The sequence below is a fragment of the Chelonoidis abingdonii genome, chromosome 7, assembly GCF_003597395.2.
Source record: "Chelonoidis abingdonii isolate Lonesome George chromosome 7, CheloAbing_2.0, whole genome shotgun sequence".
Classification (NCBI taxonomy): Eukaryota; Metazoa; Chordata; order Testudines; family Testudinidae; genus Chelonoidis; species Chelonoidis abingdonii.
Window position 1 is genome coordinate 54,300,509 of NC_133775.1, and position 22,667 is coordinate 54,323,175.

A 22,667-nucleotide genomic window follows, 5' to 3' on the forward strand; every position below is an offset into this window, starting at 1 on the left:
GCTGGCATATGAACTATGCATAATATAGTAGGTGACTGCTGAGATAAGAAACGAATAAGTGAAAATGGAATATTTATGCAAATTTATATAGCTCCTGCTATTCAAAAGTTCCCTGTTAGTTGGAGTGAATTGTAGCTAATGACTGTAATGTGCCTTAGAGTAACATACCTAGGGAAGTTTCTGATTAATTGCTATTATGGATCCACAAGAAAAATAGAAATTCTGGATGTTTTAAGCAGCAAAAATGTTGCTGTTTTGTTTCTAATTAACTTTCTGCTTTGTAATCTGATGGGTGGTTGTGTGCATCAAATAATGGTGCTGTGGTGACAAGTTAGTGGTGGATGCAGCATACTGACAACTGTGGGCAATGAGAAGTTCCCTGGCACCAGCAGAGGTAGAACCCAGATCCTCCGGCATCAAAAGCATAGGCCTCTATCACCTGGGCTAACAGAGGAAAGCTCAGTAGGAGGTTAGCAGTAATAAGGCCTGTACCATATTTGAGCAGTTCTGATTTTATCCAGCAAAGAAGAGCTGTGCACACAGTATTCATTCACAAGAAGGCAAGTTGCTGTGACCAGACCTGTAAATCGTTCCCTGCGGACATTACAGTGTGCACTAAGTACTGTGATGCTCTAGGAGGTTGAGAGAAGACAGTTATCTGTGCATAACTATGGGGCAAATCCAAATGATGTCTGCTGCAGGAATATCTGCAAGAGAGGCCACTGGGCCAGGAAGTCTCTGTGAGAATGTTCCTGAGAGTGTTCCTGGAATCATTCCATTGCCAGGGTAAAGTTTTCTCTTCCTACAGAATGAATGGCTCAGACCTCATGTCCTGGGGACCACAGGACCTTCACAATGTTACCAGCTTTATTATTTATATTGCCCAGTAGGCCTAGATGCATTTTTAACCTGGGTCTGTGGGACCCAAGCTTGTAGACTCACTATTTCCAAGCCCACGCTTGAGCATCCACACTGCATTGTAAACCTGGGCTTCAAATGGCTAGACCTGGATCTCACAACCAGGCTAATGTCTCCATACTGCATTACACAGACCTTCTGACCTGAGCCTGCGGTTTGACTTGCGTCCACAGTGCGAAATGTGAGGGCTTGGGCTGAGCTGCAGCGGAACTCAGGCTTTAACCCACCTCCCTCGCTGGGTTCTAGGACCTGGGTCCTGAGTGCTTGCTGCCCTGAGTCAGACTGATTTGTGTGAGGAGGGGGCTCAAACTTGAATCAGAGCCTGGCTTAGGGGACAGAGTAAACATAGGTTAGAAGTCCCAGTCATGGCCCAGAACACCATTGTGCTGGGTGTTGTACAAACAACAAAAAGCTGGCTGATGCCCCAAGGAGTTTACGATCTAAGTACGAGACAAGAAACAGCAGATGGAGCAGTACGGGGAAACAATGAGACAATATTGGTCTCTGCACACCAGCAGCCTAACAGTTGTCAGGTTTGTGCAGGGATCACAGCAAAGGAGAATTCTGAGGAGGGATTTGAAGATGGATAATTAGGTTGCTTTGTGGAAGGTTATGGGGAGCACCTTCTAAGTGTGTGGGGCAGCATCGAAGAAAGCATGAAGGTGGGCAGAGGAGGCTGGCATCATAGGTCGATCAGAGGCAAATGACTGCTCAATAGTGCATGAGATGATAGGAAAGGTTTGGATTGGCCATGAAGTGACTAAAAGCAGTTTATATGTGATGCAATAAAGAAGAGTCTGTCACAATTTTATCATTAGTCTCATACATCACAATATCCAGAAGGAAATTTTCAAAAGCACCTAAATTCCACTGACTTTCAGTGAGACTAAGGGCTTGTCTACACTTCCCGGGGGATTGATGCTATGGCAGTCGATGCACTGGGGGTCGATTTAGCAGTAGAGCCACTAAATCAACTGAAAATTGCTCTCCCGTCGACTCTGATACTCCACCAGAACAAGAAGTGTAAGGGGAGTCGACGGGAGAGCATCTCCTATGAACATAACGTAGTTACTAGCGTAACTCAAATTGCGTAGCTTACGTCGACCAACTACTGTAGTGCAGACAAGCCCTTAGTGTCTAAAGTGCCTAGGTCACTTTTGCAAGTAGGACTTAATCTCTCAAATCTCATAGACACTTTTGAAATTATCCCATCATATTTTTCTTAAAGCCCCAGGTCCTGGACTTATGAATACATAAGAATCTCAGTTTTCATTTCAAAAGAAAAGAAGTTTCCAGCATTCATGATTGTGGAGAAAAGCTTAAAAACATGAACCCTAAAAACTCAAAACCTAGGAGACAAATAAAAAGATGCATTTTTAATCTCCTTAATTTTATTTCAGTTTTATGATTTTGGGGGTTCCTGGTTCTCAATTTTTGAATGGCTGGGGATGGCAGTACTACACCTATGCAAAAGCCCTGTGCTCTCTGCAAATATTGGAACCTATCTTTCAAAAAAAGCCCAGTGGGTGAACCTGGGAATTACAAACTGGAATTACAAACCAAGAAAACTGGTTAAAACGACAAGTAAAAACATAATTCTTCGAATACTTACTCATGTCCACTCCGATGTAGTTATGTGCACGACGCTTGCACGCCACCAGAAAGTGTTTTCTCTCAGTGGCTGGTATCCATGGGGTCGGCTCTAGTGCCCCATGGAGTGGCGCCTTCATGTTGCGGTATATAGGAACCTCCCCTCTCCTCACTTCCTTCTTAGCACTGATGACAGTTGCTGAAACCTTGCTTGTCTCTTGCACTTATAACTGTTCCAGTAAATAAATTTTATACACAGTTATTTCTTTTAGAATTAAATTAGAATGTAGTGAAGTAATATAGTTTAGTTTGTAAGTTCTCCACTTCAGAGGCTAGCCTTACCTGGGCACTAGGATATGCCATGTTCCCAGGGTTTCAAACAGTGTGCCGTGTACCACAAACCAATGCCAGTGAGTGACCCGCATGATAGTTGTCTTAAGTGCCTGGGAGAGGCTCACACTCAAGAACGGTGCTGGATGTGTAAGAACTTAAACCCATTACAAAAAAGGACATAGACAATAGACTTAAATTCCTCCTCATGAAGAAGGCACTCCGTCCCTCCTCAGAGCCACAGGTGGAATCAGCATAGAGTACTTTGGTATTGGTCAGGAGCACCCATGCCTCCCTGGCAGTGGGGTGGCACCACTCCACCTCCCCGGTACCGATGAAAGACTGCACCACGGGACCATCAAACATCCCCAGTTCACAAGAAGACAGCACCAGCATCGGCCTCCCAGTACCGCTCCTCATCGCCAGAGCTGAAAAACAAACAAACAGGCTGTTGGACCAGGGGTGCTCCCTGACTACAAGACATAGGATCACAGAGAGAGTGCAACCCATGCTGGGCTACTCCGAGGCCCCTGCAGACCGCACGGCACCACTGACTCTGGCCTTGGGAAGGAGGCCATTGAATCCGGTATGGGTGGATTCTCCATCTAGAGAGAGCCACCATGGGGCTACAGCCCTGGCTTTCCATCAACACCAGAGGATTTTCAGGCACCAAGGAGCCTCCTTTCCCTTGCCATCATCCCCCACTGGTCATGAACTGTCTGTGACAACCCCATCACCGTGGGACACCTCATCACGGTGACAGCTGCCAACACAGGACAAGCCAGTAATGATGGCACGGCACCACTTTTCCTCACACTCTCCCTCACGGCACTGCTGCACATTGAGGCACTGCTCCCTTTCAGCCTGGCAAGGCTATCTAGCACCAGCCAGCACCAAATGTCAGGCTCTCATTTGGAGGCAGAATCAGAATTCTGTACCTCCCGGAGAAGCAGGTACTGCACCAACCACAGACACCTGGTGATGGCTATGGGACAAGGGAAGTACCGACGGCATGGCCATCAGCACAATGGCATATGCTGCTGCAATGGCCAACTTGGAATCCAGGGCGATCCAGCCATTTCAGGGAGGTGTGAGCACCCCCTCTTCTCCCTTGGATTGGGATGCGGTCCCCAATGCCAAGATTGGTACCAAGATGCAGGATACACCTCCATGGGACCCACCTGCAATGGAGGAGCTACAGTGTTCGATACCGGTGCAAGCCTCATCGTCGTCCTCCCCAGATGAGGCAATGGTGGGGATGGCCCTGGCACCCACATAGGATGACTACAAGTTGCATCAAGAGTTTCTGCATACAGGCTTGGGCATACAGGTGGAAGAAATTTCTGAGTCAGCCCATGCCCTGGTAGACATATTAACACTCTTGGAACCATCGTGAGTGGCCTTGCTCTTAAGTGACTCCATCCTGAAACCCAAAAATGCTCTGTGGCAGACTCCTGCATCCCTCCAGCCCATGGCCAAGCTGATGGAGAGAAAATATTTTGTGCCTCCTAAGAGCTAAGTGCCATCTGTACACTCATTCTCCACTGGTTTGCTGGTTGTTGCAGTGGCTAATGAGAGGGAGAGACAGGAGCAATGGGGGCCCATTGCCTAAGGTGAAGGAGGCCAAAAAAAATTGATTGATCACGCAGGAAGGTCCAACTATCAAACGTTGTTACGATTTTAACTTTTGATTGGCTGTGATAAAGTTTAAGGAACTATCTTTGGAGTCCAGAAGTGAATTCTCTGCCTCGGTAGATGTAGGAGCGGCTTCAGGGTTTCTGGCACCTTAGGCGGGGGTCCTTCTGCGCTCCCGGCCGTTGACGGCAATTCTGCGGTGAGGGGGTCCTTCCATGCTCCCAGTCTTCAGGGCACTTCGGCGGCGGGTCCTGGAGCGAGTGAAGGACCCACCGCAGAATTGCCACCGAAGACCTGGAGCACGGAAGGACCCCCCGCCTCCGAATTGCCGCCAAGGGTGACAAAATGCCACCCCCCCCAAATCCTGGTGCCCTAGGCGGCTGCCTAGGTTGCCTAAATGGAAGTGCTGGCCCTGGGTAGATGAAGGGAAGGGGTAGCTAAGGCATTCCTTCAGACGGCCTTGGATGTGGCAGACATGGCAGCCCGATTCCTGGCTTCGGCAGTGGTCACGAGGCAGAGCTTCTGGCTTCAGTCTTCAAGACTACCCTACAAGGTCCAGCAAACTATTCAGGATTTGCCATATGGCGGCAATTCGCTCTTCTCGGAGCAAACTGATGTGAAGCTTCACAGCTTAGAGGACTCAAGGGCTACTTTAAAGCCCTTGGGTCTCCACACCCCAGACCCAGCTTGAAAATACAACAAGCCTCAACCCATGGGCCAGTTCTATCCTCCACAACACCACCAGCAGAGGCAGAACTATAGACAAAAGAGGAACAAGGGTTACAGGAGGAGGCCTCCACGCCCTTCCTCATTGGCCCCAGTGCCTGCCCCCTCAAGACACTAGACAGGGCCAAAGCAGGCCTTTTGAAGCTGTGCCTGAGGGCAGCATACCAAGACAGCAGCCTGGTCAGCAGCTTCTCGGGTGTTCATGAAATGGATCCTATCTCCCCTACATTTGTGAACCGGTTCTCCTGCTTCTACAAGGTATGGGCCTGCATTGTCTTGGACTGTTGGGTATTGTGCATGGTGGAAATGGGATATATCCCTCAGTTCTTCCCCTCCTTCCCATCCCATCATTCTTCAGGGACCCTTTTAATGAGTGACGTCTAGCCCAGGAGATGCAATCACTCCTACTGGTAGAGACTGTGGAGGAGGCTCCTCTGGAGTTAAGGGGCCCGGGCTTTAACTCCCATTACTTCCTAATTCCAAAGGCCAACAGTGACCTCAGACCCATCCTGGATCTGTGAAACCTCAAAAGATTCATTAAGAACCTGAAATTCCGCATGGTCTCCCTGGCCTTTATTATCCCCTCCCTGGATCCAGGAGACTGATACACAACCCTTGACTTAAAGGACACGTAATTTCATATAGGTATCTTCCAAGGACACAGGAAATGCTTTCAATTTGTGGTAAACCACAAACATTATCAGTTTACAGTATTATCCTTTGGACTATCAGCAGCCCCTCAGATGTTCATTAAATGCATGGCAGTGGTTGCAACCTTCCTCAGGAGGAGAGGGGTTCAGCTGTACCCATATCTGGATGACTGGCTGATCAAAGGTCAGTCCAGGTGGAGGCAGATGTAAAACTGATAATCAACTTTCCAGAGCCTGGAGCTGTTGATAAATATGCAAAAATCAACCTTTTTCTCCAGTTCAGAGAATATAATTCATAGGAGGTGTCCACCAATGAACTGGCCAGAGCTTTTCTCCTGGAAAGCCAATTAAGAGCTATAGAGACACTCGTAAATGGCCTGAGAGTTTCCTCCAATACCACAGTGAGAAATTGCTTGAAGCTTCTGGTACACGTCATCTTGTACCTTTGTGGCGCAACACAAGCGACTCCATCTGCTGCCCCTTCAGTCTTGGCTAGTGTCAGTATAAATACCAGGCCGACATCCTCTGGACAAGGTAATAGTGCTTCCTCCATCGTTGATTTCTACTCTCCTGTGGTGGCGAGACCAGGAGATGGTGTGTGCTGTTATTCTCTTTTTGAGGTCTGCGCTGGTCATTGATGCTTCAGAGATGGGGTGGGAGCTCATTTAGGGAGTCTCAGGGTCTCTGAAGGAGGTAGCCTTACCTATCAATGTGAGATTTAGGGCTGTGCGTGTAGCCTGCCAAGCATTCAGACCCCACCTGGAGGGCAGATGCATATCAGTCCTCATGGACAACACAACAGCAACATTTTAAATAAACAAGCAAGGGGGAGCTCACTCCTCTCCCCTTTGTCAGGAAGCTCTAAACCTGTGGGACTTTTGCGTAGCCTATTCCATTCACCTTGAAGCCTCCTACCTACCAGGGTCACAGAGCAATCTGGCAGACCACGTCAGCAGATTCTTTTCCAGCCATCACGAGTGGTCCATTTGTCCAGACGTCTTCAACACTGTTTTCCAGAAGTGGGGGTTTCCCCAGGTGGACCTGTTCGTGATGAGGCACAACAGGAAGTGCCCTCAATTCTGCTCCTTCCTGGGGCACAATCCAGGCTTACTCACAAACGCTTTTCTCCTTCTCTGGAAGGGAAGGCTCTTTTACATGTTTCCTTCCACTCCTCTGACATGCAAGGTGCTGCCCAAGGTCAGAAGGAACAGGACATGATAATCCTAATAGCTCCAGCATGGCTGTGCCAATATTGGTTCACAACCCTGCCGGACCTCTCAGTTGACATGCCTGTCAGCCTGCCAAGGTTGCCGGACTCGATCTCTCAGAACCACAGCTGCCTGCTCTATCCAAACCTTGAGTCCCTCCACCTGATGGCATGGAAGCTCCATGGCTGAACCTGGCGGAACAATCTTGTTCAGCACCGGTACAGGAGATGCTCTTGGGCAGCAGGAAGCCATCGACTAAAACCGCCTACCTGGTGAAATGGAAGAGATTCTCAATCTGGTCAAAGCAAAAAGGTGTTTCGCCTATGGGGTCCTCACTGTCCTTTATTTTGGGCTACTGGCTTTACTCAAAGTAGGAAGGACTAACCATTTTATCCGTAAGGGTTGATCTAGCCAAGATCTCTGAATTTCACCATTGGGTGAATGGGTGGTTGGTATTTTCAAACTCAATTTGTTGCTGCTTCCTGAAGGGGTTGGAGTATTTGTATCCACAGGTATAACAACCTCTGCCTCCTTGGGACCTTAATTTGGTATTGATGAAGCTGACAGGACCCCCATTTGAGCCACTGGCAACATGTTCCTTGCTTTATCTCTTCTGCAAGGTGGCTTTTCTCATGGCCATCACCTCAGCTAGATGAGTCTCTGAGATGTAGGCCCTTACCTCTGAGCCACTGTATACAGTGTTCTTCAAGGGCAAGGTATGTCTGCGGTCACACCCGTCCTTTCTTCAAAAGGTGATCTCACAATTTCATAGTAAACAGGACCTTTTTCTCATGGTCTTCTATACTAACTCGCATGTTAGCAGGGACAAACAGAGGCTCCGCTTGCTGGATGTGAGGCATTCACTTGCTTTCTACATAGAGAGAACCAGACTTTTCAGAAAGACCACCCAACTGTTTGTAGCCATTGCGGACAGGATGAGAGGCAGTTCAGTCTCAGTCTAGAGAATTTCCTGTTGGATCACATCCTGCATCTGCACTTGTTATAACCTGGCGAAGGTCCAACCTCCTCGTTTGATGGTTCACTTTATGAGATCACAAGCAGTATTCGTGCCTCAGGTTCCAGTCCAGGACATCTGAAGAACAATGAACTGGTCATCGGTCCACACGTTCTCTGCACACTATGCCATCATCCAGCAGGCTAGAGACAATGTAGGTTTCGGCTGAGTGCTGCTGCAGTCTGCTTGTCAGTGAAACTCTGAACCCATCGCCTGACCAATTGCTTAGCAATCACCTACAATGGAATTAATATGAGCAAGCAATCGAAGAAAAAATGGTTACTAATCTTTCTGTAATGGTTACTTTTCTAGATGTGTTGCTCATGTCCATTCCCAAACCTGCCCTCCTATCGCTCTGTGGGAGTTGCTGACAAGAAGGAACTGAGGGGCCAGTGGGTCAGCAGGTTCCTATGTACTGCACCATAAAAGCACCACTCCAGGTGGCACCAGAGCCGACATTCTAATGGACATGAGCAACACATCTGGAAGAAGAACAGTTAGGGAAAGGTTAGTAATTGTTTTTTTTTGTTTGTTTGTTTTTTATAAACACACACAGGAACTTCATATGATAAGGGTGAACTAGCCTGGGTTCTGTAAAGGAAATTATGCCATATTAATCCATTAGAATCATCTGAGCATGTCAACAAAATAGCGCATAAACGAGAACCAACTGACAATTTATTTGGATTTTCAACAAATTTTTGACCAAGTCCATCGCAAGGATCTCCTACACCTCTACCCCAACTCTTTCAGCACTTTGTACCTGTACAGGCTTATTGTATTCCAAATGCTTTCAAGGACAGACCAGATTTCCTGATGTCTTTTATCTTGGGACAGCTGAGTGTTTGACAATGACTTGCCTTCCTCACATGATGGCAGATGCAGCCTCACATCTTCCATTTTTGAACCTGCAGTGTTTTCTGAAAGAGCTGTCAGGGCTTCTGATGATTTTTGTCCACTGTCTGACTGAACCTCATGAAATAGACAACCATACAATGTTGGAAAGCTTTAGAAAAACCTACATGGGGATCCTTTTCCCCTCCCCTTTCTTTTTTTGAAAATAATCAACATATCTAAAGGTACTTATATGGCCTTCATCACCATAGCATCTGAGACCCTCACAATCTTTAATGGAACAACTCAAAATGTCCCTTTGAGGCAGGTCAATCTTATTCCTATTTTACAAATGGAGCACTGAAGCATAGAGAGGCTAAGTGACTTGCCCAAAGTCACACAGGAAGTCTGTGGTGGAGCAGGAAACTAAACCCAGCCTCCCAACTCCTAGGTTAGTGCCCTAACCACTTAACTATCCATCCATAGAAGACTCCAAAGCTGAATTTGCACATTTTAACCCATGCCTCCCCCTCCTCCTTATAGCTCATTAATGCACAACAGAAGTGTTCCATTCTGTTTAATGGTCACTTAAAGATGTAAAGCACATGATTTTCACAGTAAAGCGATTTCAACACTTGTTACAAACCAAGAACATGGAATTTCTTTCACACTAATGCCACATATACTTGACAAGAGTTATTCTGCAAACTGAGGATTTGAGGGTATTTTACATATAAATTACTACATTAAAAATGCCACAACAGGCTGTGATGTGTGCAAATATTTTCTTTTGTCTGTAAAAATGGGGATACTGAGAAGAACTACTGAAATGATTTCAATAAGATAATCGTTACAGTGCTTTCCGTTCACCCTCTCCCCTGGTTCTTGTCATGCAGACTGAAAGTAGAAGACCAGAAGTCCAAAGCGCAGGCAATGCAAATGTTTACTGGCGTTAGTTCCAACCAAGAATATTCATATACACCTCAGAAGAGTCTGTTTCCTAGTGTCCCCCTTCCCAGCTCTGATGCTGCAGAGCCTTGCCTGTGTCCTTGTTCCCCATTCCCACCTCCTCTTTCTTAGCAGGCCCAAATATACCTGCAATGCATGCCCTTGGTCTCACCCCTTACAACTAATGGTCATGTTCAGTTTTGGGGGGAGGGTTGTGGTCTGGGATCTTCGTCCCACCACTTTTGGACCCGATGGGAGGGGTACGGAGTGAGACTGTGCTCTGGCCAAGGGCAGGCTTTTCTTTGGCATGCAGTGTTTCTTAAGCCTTCCTCCTGTCCCCATGCTAACTGGTTGCTTGACCTTGGCTTGAGAAAGGAGCCAGGCAGCCTTTCAGCATATGCTCATATTACACTTCCACCATACCCTGTAACACTTTAGCACTATCCCTCATCTTTTCTCATTGTAGTAAAAGCCCCATGTGGTTGTGGGAAATGCAACACAGTATCTTTGTTAATTGTTCTTCACTCATATCTTATTACTAATATGTGCATCAAAAAGTCAAACCCAAAATTCTATCTCAGGCTGACAAACAAACCTATATACCAGGGGTCGGCAACCTTTCAAAAGTAGTGTGCCGAGTCTTCATTTATTCACTCTAATTTAAGGTTGTGTGTGCCGATAATACATTTTAACATTTTTAGAAGGTCTCTGTCTATAATATATTAACTAAATTATTGTTGTATGTAAAGTAAATAAGTATGTAAAGTAAATAAGGCTTTCAAAATGTTTAAGAAGCTTCATTTAAAATTAAATTAAAATGCAGAGCCCCCCGGACCGGTGGCAAGGATCCAGGCAGTGAGAGTGCCACTGAAAATCAGCTTGAGTGCCGCCTTTGGCACATATGCCACAGGTTGCCTACCCCTGCTATATACTAAGTCATACTGAACCAGTGGCAAACCTAGGAATAAGAACCCTCTAAGTTTTAACTTTTATTGCCCTTCTCTAAAGATGACAAAATTTCGCAGGGGGAGAGTAGGGGGGTCAAAAACAAAATGCAAGTGATCCATGGTACTGGGTTGTATAATTCATGCAAGACTACTGTCGGATAATTTTTCAGACCGATAAAGGAAAAGGAGTTGCTCTAAGAGCAAACTACTAGGATAGTTTTTTCTGACCTATTTCCTCTACTCTATTTAATGAGCTTTAAATTTCTATAATGTCAGTCATGCCTAACTTGAGTCCAACAATTTATTCATATAGGGAGGATACTAGATAAAGGCTCAGGCAAAACTCATTGCTGAAGAGAACTTAAGTAATCAATTATGTATTTGATAGGGAAAATAAAAACAACTCATGCAGATACTTAGTCACTCCCATTCTGAAGTGTAGGAGACAGCAATTCCTGTTCCAATCAATTAGCTTACCTTTCCTCATTTAATATTGAATAACTTGATGACTACCTCTCAATAACCTAATAGCAAAACAGAAATAAGGATCTAAGGAAAAACAGCTCATGTTGTAAAAATAAATAAAAAAAAACAAACAGCCTCTTGTTGATCTCCCTGGGACCCTGGCTAGGCTAACTGGCTCAAAGTTACTACTCCCCTATAATAATAGGGCTTTTTTGTTGTTGTTTTTTCCTTTTTTTTTTTTTTAAGAAAAACACAAACACGAACACCACTATTTCTCAGCTGTGGCCTATATACTATTTTTCATCTTTAGCACCAGAATAAGAATTACCAGAGCTTTTAACTGGGCAGTCCAACAACCACCAAGTATAATGTGTCACCTTTTTGCTTTCTTTCACCAACTTTTATTCTGGTGAGAGGAAAGGGGAATTAGACATACAGGATTTCTGAAGTGCGCAAAAGGAGAAACTTTACAACAACTGAATCACAAACCGAGTTGTCAGGAGGAGAAGGGGGGCAGCTCAACATACACAGACATATTCACAAACTAAGTGAATCTTACAAGGTCATTTTAATTAGAGGGAAAAAAAAGACTGGAATTGATTTATTAAATCATGTTGAAATGCAGGATAACAGGTATTTATTTGATATGAAGTTCAATATAAAAAAGCAGCAGTATGCACTTGTTTTTCAATTATTCACTTTCTTTTTGAGAGTTAATAGAATTTTGCTTCTATCAGGGATATTTTTATAAACAGAAAACCTTCACTTTTGTTGTGGGAGCAGGGTTAAATTTGGGACGCACCACTCATGACAACATCCTGTTAACCTCCACCTAGAACTGTTTACAATAATGTTTTTTGTCATTATAACAAAGAACTAGAAAACTCTTAGTAAGTTTGTAGTGTCAATGATTGGTGATGCTAAAATTTCAGTTAAGCCATAGTTTTAGTGTAAAAAACTACGTACATTGAAATGCAGCTTACCTCTGCAAGCATCTGGAGCAGTTTAGTCACATAAGCAAAAGCCTGTGGAAGTACACCATCATAGTCTGACCTTGAGCTGAAAGCATGCAATAGCTTTTTAGATTCCTGGAGCAGGATGTTTGCTGTTATGTGGTCAACTGTCTTACCTAATATCAAAACATTAAGAAACATGGGAAATCAGTTTTAGAGAAGTAGGCTAGTATGGTGTTAAAAACACAAGAAGTAAAGGAAAAAGCTAACAGTTCCAAACTGAAGTCAAGTATAATCACCACCAGTTCTATCATTTCAAAAAAGTTATTACAATTATTGTATGAATTAAACATTCTAGGATATCCTTACATATAAAAATAAGTGTGTGTTATTATGTAAGATCATTATCAAGCAAAAAAAGGGTCTGAAAATCCTATTGACATAAATGGTATAAGATCAGGCGCAATTGTCTTCTGAGGGTTTAATGCCTGTAGTCAAAAGTCCAACAGTAAGCCTTAAAAAAAGTTTCAATGTGCTAGCACATCACTAAACTTAAAATCTTCTCTAGAGTTTGTAAAGTGCATCAGAGTTTGTGTTCTATTCAATTCAAGGGGCTGAAAGATTGTAAAGTGCTTCCAAGCTCCACTAAATATAGAACTCTGGCTGGAACAGGAAGCTATGTCACACATTCTAGCAATTTTGCTTTTGTGGGTAAAATGAGAGCATGGAGGGAGAGAAGATAATCCTCATCAAATGTTGATCTGTTAAATGTTAAAATGTAAGAATAAAAATCTAGAACACTGCTTTTTAATGAAAAACAAAAACATTTAAAGACTCATCTACATTGTTTATTTCAGCCAGTATATGAAATATGTCTTGGATACAAACCATGAGCATTAAACAAACAGTTTCAGGAAGGAACATTACAATAAGCAGTGTGTAAAAATAAGACTTACTTTTGGATCAAATCACCCTCCATTCAGTATTTGGCATAGGCTCATTAGACTTGTTGGGTTCCTTCCCCACTCTGAACTTTGAGGTACAGATGTGGGGACCTGCATGAAAGATCCCCTAAGCTTATTTTTACCAGCTTAGGTTAAAAAAAAACAAAAACAAAAACCCAACAACCTTTCCCAAGGCACAAATTCCACCTTGCCTTGAACAGTATGCTGCCACAACCAAGTCATTTAGACAAAGAATCAGGGAAAGGACCACTTGGAGTCCTATTCCCCCAAAATATTCCCCCAAGCCCTGCACCTCCGTTCCTGGGGAAGACTTGAGAATAATATCCTCACCAATTGGTACAGCTGAACAGAGATCCAAACCACTGGATCTTAAGAACAATGAAAAATCAATCAGGTTCTTAAAAGAAGAATTTTAATTAAAGAAAAAGGTAAAAGAATCACCTCTGTAAAATCAGGATGGTACTTAACAGAATAACAAAAGATTCAAAAACACAGAGGATTTCCCCTCTGGGCAAAACTTTAAAGTTACAAAAACAGGGATAAACCTCCCTCTTAGCACAGGGAAAACTCACAAGCTAGAACAAAAAATAACCTAACGCATTTTCTTTGCTATTACTTACTATTTTTGCAATATTAGATGCTTAGCTTAGATATGGCTTAGGGAGATGCATTCTCCCTGCCCTGGTTCCTTGTCGACTCCAGGAGGCAGACAAAAAAAAATCTTCCCCCACAGATTTGACAGTATCTTCTCCCCTTATTGATCCTTTTGGTTAGGTGCCACCCAGGTTATCTAAGCCTCTTTACCCTTTAGAGGGTAAAGAGAAATTTTATGTTACCCTTAGCTATATGTTTATGACAACATGTCATCAGATAATCTGCTCGTTACCTGTCCTAACACATATTCTGGTGGACCATATCCTAGCATAGCTATGGCTACAAGTACTGAATGGAAAACTACTGCCAACTCATAAAAGCATTGACACTTCATAACTAAATGCAAGACTCATGTCTTCAACTTTGCTTTCCATCAATAAGTTCTTCAGAAGCACAGCACACCTATACAAATGCCTATAAATTAATTAAGCTGTCTATCTTACAAACTAGGAAGGAAGATAGATTACAAATAGAAACAACAAATGCTTTGGAGGTACTTAAGTACTCTGGTAATCAAACCTATACAAGTTTCTTAGATACAACGTTACACTTTCTGGTAGCATGCATATGAAGATGTAATATTTGAAGCGAATCCTATAAATGACTAATTTCAGTAGTGCCTGTACCTGTTTTTAAACAAATTTGAACAAACATGAAGGGAGCAGCAGACTATCAAAATATTTAATTAAGGTTACTAAAACAGTCCCCAGAGACAGTTAGCTTTTTTGTAGCTTCTTCAATAAGTGGCAGTTAATCCTTGCACCATTTTAAGGCCCACGTCTGGGCAGATTTGAGGGTTAGGCAGGTTTTTCCTTTTTGTCTTTACTGACAAGTGTTGCATCATGGATCTTTGGGCTCAAGTTACAAAACACTTGCATGCAGCAAACTGGGATTTTTGCCGCCCATCTGGAACCATCACCACATTGCGTGAAAGTCAAGAAGGCAGGCTACTTCTCCAGGGTATAGTCTCCCTTGAATACCCCACGTAACTCCCATTATTCTTGAATTAAAAGGAGAAAAATAAACCCCTTAAATATGTACTACACGTATATTTTCATAATGCACACTTAAGACTTCTGTGATAAGAAGGCTTGACTTCAATGGAGAGAGGTTTATGTTTAGAAGAAGTTTATTACTAAAAAGGAGTCACGTAAGATTCTTACCTTTACAAAGATGTTCATGCAGGCATTCAACGGTTCCAAGTAAGCTTCTTGGCACAATAGAGCCAAATACAGCCATCCAGTGTTTTTTAAAGCACTGCAATAAGCTTGCTAGAGTCCATGGGGGCTTCAGATACAGTACCTAAAAGTTAAAAGTTTAAAACTTTACAACCATGTAAACTTTATCAATGTACATTTCTCAATTGTGCTATTCTTTAATACCAATTGTACATGCTGAAGTAAACATCCAAAGCATTCTCAGAAAAAAGATCAGGTAGATTTTTCCTGGTAAAGTGATTGTATATTATATGACAAATCATAGCCTTGCTCAATTTAGTTTTACTCAGGAGGTGTCTTACACAGGGACAGACCCTTCTTAAAAGCATTTCAATTAGCATATGTGCACTGCTGTGACTAAGACTATTTAGACTTTTATGAAGTACTTCTGTAAAGGATATTCTTTTTGTACAATACTCAAGATTTACAAGCTCAAACAAGAAATGTTAGTTCTAGTTACCCGATAGCTCTCAGAGTTCATCTTGTGCAGATGAGTATAAGTAAAGTAATTTTCCAGTTAACATTTTCATCTAGTTGGAATGGTTGACACACAGAAATAAATAACTGGATTGATAGTTCTCTGACTATGGTCAGAATATTTTGGTTCTACCCCCAACTCTGTCACACACTTCCTGTGTGAACTTTGACAGGACAGATAATCTTTGTGTCTCAGTTTCCCCATCTGAAAGTCAGGACAGTATTATTTCCCTTCTCCTGAGGTTTTGGGAAACTTAATGTTTGTAAAGTGCTTTGAGCTCTTGGATGCTATGGAACATGGGTACAGCTTGCTCAGGAAGGATAGACAGGGGAGAAAGGGAGGAGGTGTTGCCTTATATATTAAATGTATACACTTGGACTGAGGTTGAGATGGAAATAGGAGACAGACTTGTAGGAAGCCTCTGAGTAAGGATAAAAGGGGTAAAAAACCACGGGTGATGTCATGGTAAGGATCTACTACAGACCACATAACCAGGAAGAAGAGGTGGATGAGGCTTTTTTTAAACAGCTAAACAAAATCATCCAAAGCACGGGACTTGATGGTGATGGGGGACTTCAACTACTCAGACATCTGTTGGGAAAACAACACAACAAGGCACAAATTATCCAACAAGTTCTTGAAATGTATTGGAGACAGTTTTTTATTTCAGAAGGTGGAGACAGTTACTAGGGTAGAGGCTGTTCTAGATTTGATTTTGACAAATAGGGAGGAACTGGTTGAGAATTTGAAAGCTGAAGGCAACATGGGTGAAAGTGATCATGAAATGATACAGTTCATGATTCTTAGGAATGGAAGATAGAAAGGATAAAGATAATAGATGTCAAGAAGGCATACTTTAGCAAACTCAGGGAGTTGGTAGGGAAGATCCCATAGGAAGGAAGTCTAAGGGGGAAAACCAATGGAAGACAGTTGGAAGTTTTTCAAAGAGAGAGATATAATTAAGGGCATAAGAGCAAACTATCCCAATATGTAGGAAAGATAGGAAGTATGGCAAGAGATCACCCTGGCTTAACCAGGAGATTGTCAATGACCTAATAAATAATAAATAATAATAATAATAATAATAATAAAAAAAAAAAAAAGAGAGAGATTCCTATAAAAAGTGCAAAAAATTACAAAGGATTAATATAAACAAACAACACAAGCCTGTGGGGACAAAATTAGAAAGGTCAATGAGATCAAACTAGCTAGAGACAAAGGGCAACAAGAAAATATTCTACAAATATATTAAAAGCAAGATGATGACCAAGGACAGGGTAGGCCTGTTATTCTCCCCCTCACTGAATAACAATAACAGAAAATGTGGAAATGGCAGAGGTGCTTAATGACTTTTGTTTTGGCTTTCACCAAGAAGGTTGCTGGTGATTGGACATCTAAAATAGTGAATGTCAGTGAAAATGAGGAAGGATCAGTCTGAAATAGGAAAAGAACAAGTTAAAAATTACTTAGACAAGTCAGATGTCTTCAAGTCACCAGGGCCTGATCAAATGCATCCTAGAATAATCGGAACTGACTGAGGAGGTATCTGAGCCATTAGCGATTATCTCTGAAAAGTCAAAGAAGACAGAAGATTCCAGAAGATTGGAACAGGGAAAATTAGTGCCCATCCATAAAAAGGAAAATAAGGACAACCTGGGGAATTACAGACTGGCCAGCTTAACTGCTGTACCTGGAAAGATAATGGAGCAAATAATTAAGCAAAAAGGTGATAAGTAACAGTCAGCATGGATTTGTCAAGAACAAATCATGTCAAACCAACCGGATACTTTCTTTGACAGAATAACAAGCTTTGTGGATGGGGGGAAAGCAGTAGATGTGGTATATCTTAACTTTAGTAAAGCTTTTGATACTGTCTCGCATGACCATCTCATAAACAAACAAGGGAAATGCAACCTAGATGGAGCCATTATACGGTGGGTTCAAAACTGGTTGGAAAATTATTCCCAGAGAGTAGTTATCAGTGGCTCACAGTCATGCTGGAAAGGCATAACGAGTGGGGTCCTGCAGGGATCAGTTGTGGGTCCAGTTCTGTTCAAAATCTTCATCAATGATTTAGATAATGGTATAGAGAGTACACTTACAAAGTTTGCAGATGATACCACTCGGAAAGGGGTTGCAAGTGCTTTAGAGGATAGAATTAAAATTCAAAATGATCTGGATAAACTGGAGAAATAGTCTGAAGTAAATAAGATGAAATTCAATAAGGACAAATGCAAAGTACTCCACTGAGGAAGGAACAATCGGTTCCACACATACAAAATGGGAAATGACTGCCTAGGAAGGAGTACTGCAGAAAGGGCTCCGGGGGTCATACTGGACCACAAGCTCAAATAGGAGTCAACAGTGTGACACTGTTGCAAAAAAAGCAGACATTCTGGGATGATTAGCAGGAGTGTTGTAAGCAAGACACGAGAAGTAATTCTTCCTCTCTACTCCGTGCTGATTAGGCCTCAACTGGAGTATTGTTTTCAGTTCTGGGCGCCACATTTCAGGAAAGATGTCGACAAATTGGAGAAAGTCCAGAGAAGAGCAACAAAAATGATTAAAAGTCTAGAAACATGACCTATGAGGGAAGATTGAAAAAACCCAGTTTTTTCAGTCTGGAAAAAGAGACCTGAGAAAGGATGTTACAGTTTTCAAGTACATAAAAGGTTGTTACATGGAGGAGGGAGAAAAATTGTTCTTCTTAACCACTGATAGGACAAGAAGCAATGGGTTTAAATTGCAGCAAGGGAGGTTTAAGCTGGACATTAGGAAAAAACTTCCTGTCAGGGTGGATAAGCACTGGAATAAATTGCCTAGGGAGGTTGTGGAATCACTACCATTGGGGATTTTTAAGAGCAGGTTAGACAAACATCTGTCAGGAATGGTCTAGATAATACTTAGTCCTACCATGAGTGCAGAAGACTGGACTAGATGACCTCTCGAGGTCCCTTCCAGTCTTAGATTCTACATTACAGAAGTCCAAAAAGTTACTGTTAATAAAATATGCATTCTGAAAATTCACACTGAATAACCAGACAGCACATAAATTACTATTAAATGTAATGTTGCACAGACATTACTAGTCAAACAATCATTCCAATATCAAATATATAACGAAATTTAACAATACTATGTGAGTGGATGGCTCACAGGATTGGAAATGGCAAGCACGAATCTTCGCTTCTAGGACACTTGTTCAAATTCCCTTCAGGATAGTAGTGACTAAGTTATTAGATGGCCTGTGTCAAGTGAATTATGGCTCTTAGCCTAACATGTTAGAGAGGTGTCCACATCACAAGAACACCAAAAGGCAAACTCCCAAAAGAGGTGAAGTACAAAATGAGTTTGGAGACAATTTCTGTAGGCAGGATTGAACTACACTAGCTGAGTAGTTGCAACGGGAGGGAGAAATGCTTCATCTCAGGTTGCCTGTGATGTGATTGTCCTATAGCTTTTTTTTTTTTTCTTTAATTAAAAAAAAGAAAATTATCTAAAATGTTAGTATGGTCACACTGGCACCTTGCAATTAAACACACATTCTACAATGGGTTAATTGACAAATTAAACGTTCATGGATTAAGATAACACTAGAATCCCTAACCAGAACTGTAGTCTTCTCAGTTTATTCTGTATAATTTTAGAGAATGTTTCTCATCATCTCTTTTCCTCTTGGTGCATTTTTACATGAACAGTTTAGATTAAAAAAAATATATATATATATATATATATCAAACGTTGAAACTCTCTTAAGCACAGAAGCGGGGTCCCTGAAGAATCATGACAGAGGGCAGCACAACTGGTCAGTTTTGCAGTTTTCAAACAAAAAAAATCTGTTTAAATTTTCATAAGAGGTTATAATTGAAAATGAGTTCAGGGTCAACAACTGTAAAGTAGTTTGAGACATCTTCCACATCATTGTACTGTATCAGCCCTATTTGTCATTAACATTGTAACGTAAAAAGCACACAGTGAACTTTGGACTCGGAGACAATCTTTAACTTAGTATTTGAAATATTAAGCAAACCACCACAAGTAACTACCTCCATCCACAAGTTTCCAAAAGCAATTTTCATTTCAGTTTCTAATATCGAGGATAAAGCTTCTCCTAAACTTTTTTCAAGGTCAGGAACAATGCTTAGGAGTGGAGTAGAAAGGCTGGGATCTTCCCTCTTGGTTTTCTGGGACCCAGTATCTGCCAAGTAAATACAGTTACAGTAAGTGCTTTCTTTAGTGTATTATTCATAGATCGTTATAGAAACAAGTTGCTAGGTTCTGTAATCCAGTCTTTGCGAGTGCTGGATTGTTGACTACAACATATGTAATATTTGTCCTCTAGTTGTAGATCTCCAGCTACAGAGGATTCCATCACTTTACTTCTATGTAGTTACTTCTACTACTCCATTACCACAATATCCAAGCACTTTCCAAGTATTTTAAAATAGAATCAGTGTCCATATTTCTCACCCTCCTCCCCCACCCACCACCAACAGAAGGAGAAATAGCATGATTCTTCTCTAGGGTGTTTATGTTGTGTGAAGAGTCTACTGAACTTAACTGCCATACTGGGTCAGACCAATGGTCCATCGGGCCCTGTACACTGTCTGACACTAACCAGTACCAGAGCTTCAGGAGGAGCATAAAGAACAGGGTAATTTGACAGATCAACCCCCATCATCTCCTCCCAGCTTCTGGTATTCAGCTGTTTAGGATTGCTAGCATGGGCTTGCATCCCTGACCATCTTGGCTAATAGCCATTGATGGAACTAACCTCCATGAATTTATCCATATCTTTGTTTAACCCAGTTATACTTTTGGCCATCACAACAGTCCATGGCATTGAGTTCCACAGGTTAGCTGTGCATTGTGTGAAAAAGTATTACTTCTTGGTTTGTATTAAACCTGCTTATTAATTTCATTGAAGACTCTTGGTTTTTGTACTGTGGGAAAGGGTAAAAAACCCAACCAACCGAACAAAACCACAAAGAATTCTCTACTCGCTTTTTCCATCCCATTCAAGATTTTACAGATCTCTAATCATATCTAGCTCAGTCATCTTATTTCAAAGCTCAACAGCCCTAAACTTTTTAGTCTCTTCTTGTCTGGAAGCTCATCCACACACGATCATTGTTCCTCTTCCGTGAATCTTTTCCAGTTCCACTAGATCCTTTTTGAGATGGGGTGACTAGAACTGGGAATGGTATTCAAGGTATAGGTACAACAGGGACTTACAGAGCAATACTAGGAGATTTTGTCTGATTTCCTATCCCGTACCTAACCATTTCTAACATTCTGTTAGCCTTTTTGATTGCTGTGGCAAATTGAGCTGAAGTTATCAGAGAAGTATCCACGGTGCCTCCAAGATCTCTTTTAATTAGCTAATTTAGACCCCATCGTTTTATATGTACGGTTGGGATTATTTTTTCCAATCTGCACTACTTTGCATTTATCAGGTTGAATTTCATCTGCCATTTTGTTGTCCAGTCACGTGCTTTTTTGAGAAACCCCTCTCTCTTTTTGCAATCACTTTGGGATTTAACAATTTTTGGGAAAGAGGGTCAACATGGTTTTTGTAAAAGGGAAAATCATGCCTTGACAATCTACTAGAATTCTTCGGGGGCGGGGGGGGGGGGGCATGTCAACAAGCATTGGACCAGGGCTCCAGTGGATAGTGTATAGAGATTTCAGAATCGCCTTTGACAAGGTCCTCACCAAGGCTCTTAGAAGCAAGTAAGCAGTCATGGGATAAGAGGTAAAGTCCTCTCATGGACTGGTATTGGTTAAAAAGCACAGGAAACAAAGGGTAGGAAATAAATTGGACAGTTTTCAGAGTGGAGAAAGAGGTAAATATTGGTGTTCCCTCAGGGGAACTGTACTGGGACCAGTACTATTCAACAAATTCATAAATGATGCGGAAAAGGGGTAAAACTGAGGTGGCAAAATTTGCAGATAATACAAAATGCTTCAAGACAGCTAAGTGCAGAAGCAGACTGCAAAGAGATCTTGATAAATACAAAGTATGCAGGCCCATCTACATGACGCGTGAATTCGATTTTTAGATACGCAATTTCAGCTACGGGAAGCGTAGCTGAAATCGATATCTAAACGAGTTCCTCACCCGTCTTCACCGCGCCGAATCGATGTGCCGGCTCGCAAAGTCGAATCCGGAACCCGTTTGTTTTGGTGGAGTTCCGGAATTGATGTAAGCCGCTCTGGGTTCGATATATCCCGTCTAGACGAGACGCGATATATCGACCCAGAGCTTTCGATTTTAACGCGCCGAAATGGCGCGTCGTATAGACGTGGCCGACACAGGAAACAATCTCAACTATACATATAAAATGATGGGGTCTAAAGCTGTTACCCCCAAGAAAGATCTGGCCATCATTGTGGATAGTTCTCTGAAAACAGTACTCAATGTGCAGCAGCAGTTCAAAAAGCTAACAATGTTGGTATCATTAAGAAAGGGAATAGATTAGACGAGAAAATGTCATATTGCCTCTATATAAATCATGATACACCCCATATATGGTTTGCCTATCTGTCAAAGATATTGAAATTGGAAAAGGCTCAGGAAAGGGCAACAAAAGTGACTGGGGTATGAGATGGCTTCTGTTTGAGAAGGAGAGGAGATTAAAAATTTGAAACTTTTTCCAGCTTGAAAAGAGAACACAGGGAGATATGATAGAGTCTATAAATCATGCGACTAAGTGTGGATGAAAGTAAATAAGGAAAGGTAATATTAACTTACTCGTCTCATCTAACGCAAGAAACTAGGGCAGGTCAGCGCAGAGACGTGAATATAGATAGCTTCTCACAGGAATGCACAGTAATCTGTGAACTCTTTGCAGAAGCGCAGTGTGAGACATGAGGTGTGTGAAAGCCACAGACTAACTTATACCAGCGTTCGAAATGGGAACATAGGATAAATTCCGACATGAGTATAAGTCATCAATGGCTATTAGCCAGGACAGGCAGGGAAGGTGTCCCTAGCCTCTGTTTGCCAGAAGCTGGGAATGGGTGACCTATTCTGTTCATTCCTGCTGGGGCACCTGGCACTGGCCACTGTCAGAAGACAGGAAAGTAGGCTAGATGGACCTTTGCTCTGACCCAGTATAGCCATTCTTATCT

The 22,667-nt window shown here is 42.3% G+C and overlaps 1 protein-coding gene across 4 annotated transcripts in view; it reads right to left on the minus strand.

The window, feature by feature from the left end:
- SWT1 (SWT1 RNA endoribonuclease homolog) overlaps window positions 1-22,667 on the minus strand; it is a 104,033-nt gene that overhangs the window by 37,701 nt on the left and 43,665 nt on the right. For 3 of the 4 annotated variants that reach the window (XR_012656262.1, XM_032783452.1, XM_032783450.1), the window contains 4 exons: window positions 19,580-19,731; window positions 15,002-15,140; window positions 12,250-12,395; window positions 8,836-9,044 (listed from right to left, as the gene is read on the minus strand). Coding sequence is in view for 3 of the 4 variants with exons in the window: in XM_032783452.1 (XP_032639343.1) it covers window positions 8,836-9,044; window positions 12,250-12,395; window positions 15,002-15,140; window positions 19,580-19,731 (646 nt within the window). In the remaining variant the exon portion in view is untranslated. The remainder of the gene's footprint in view (window positions 1-8,835; window positions 9,045-12,249; window positions 12,396-15,001; window positions 15,141-19,579; window positions 19,732-22,667) is intronic. The other variant, XM_032783451.2, reaches the window with a different exon arrangement.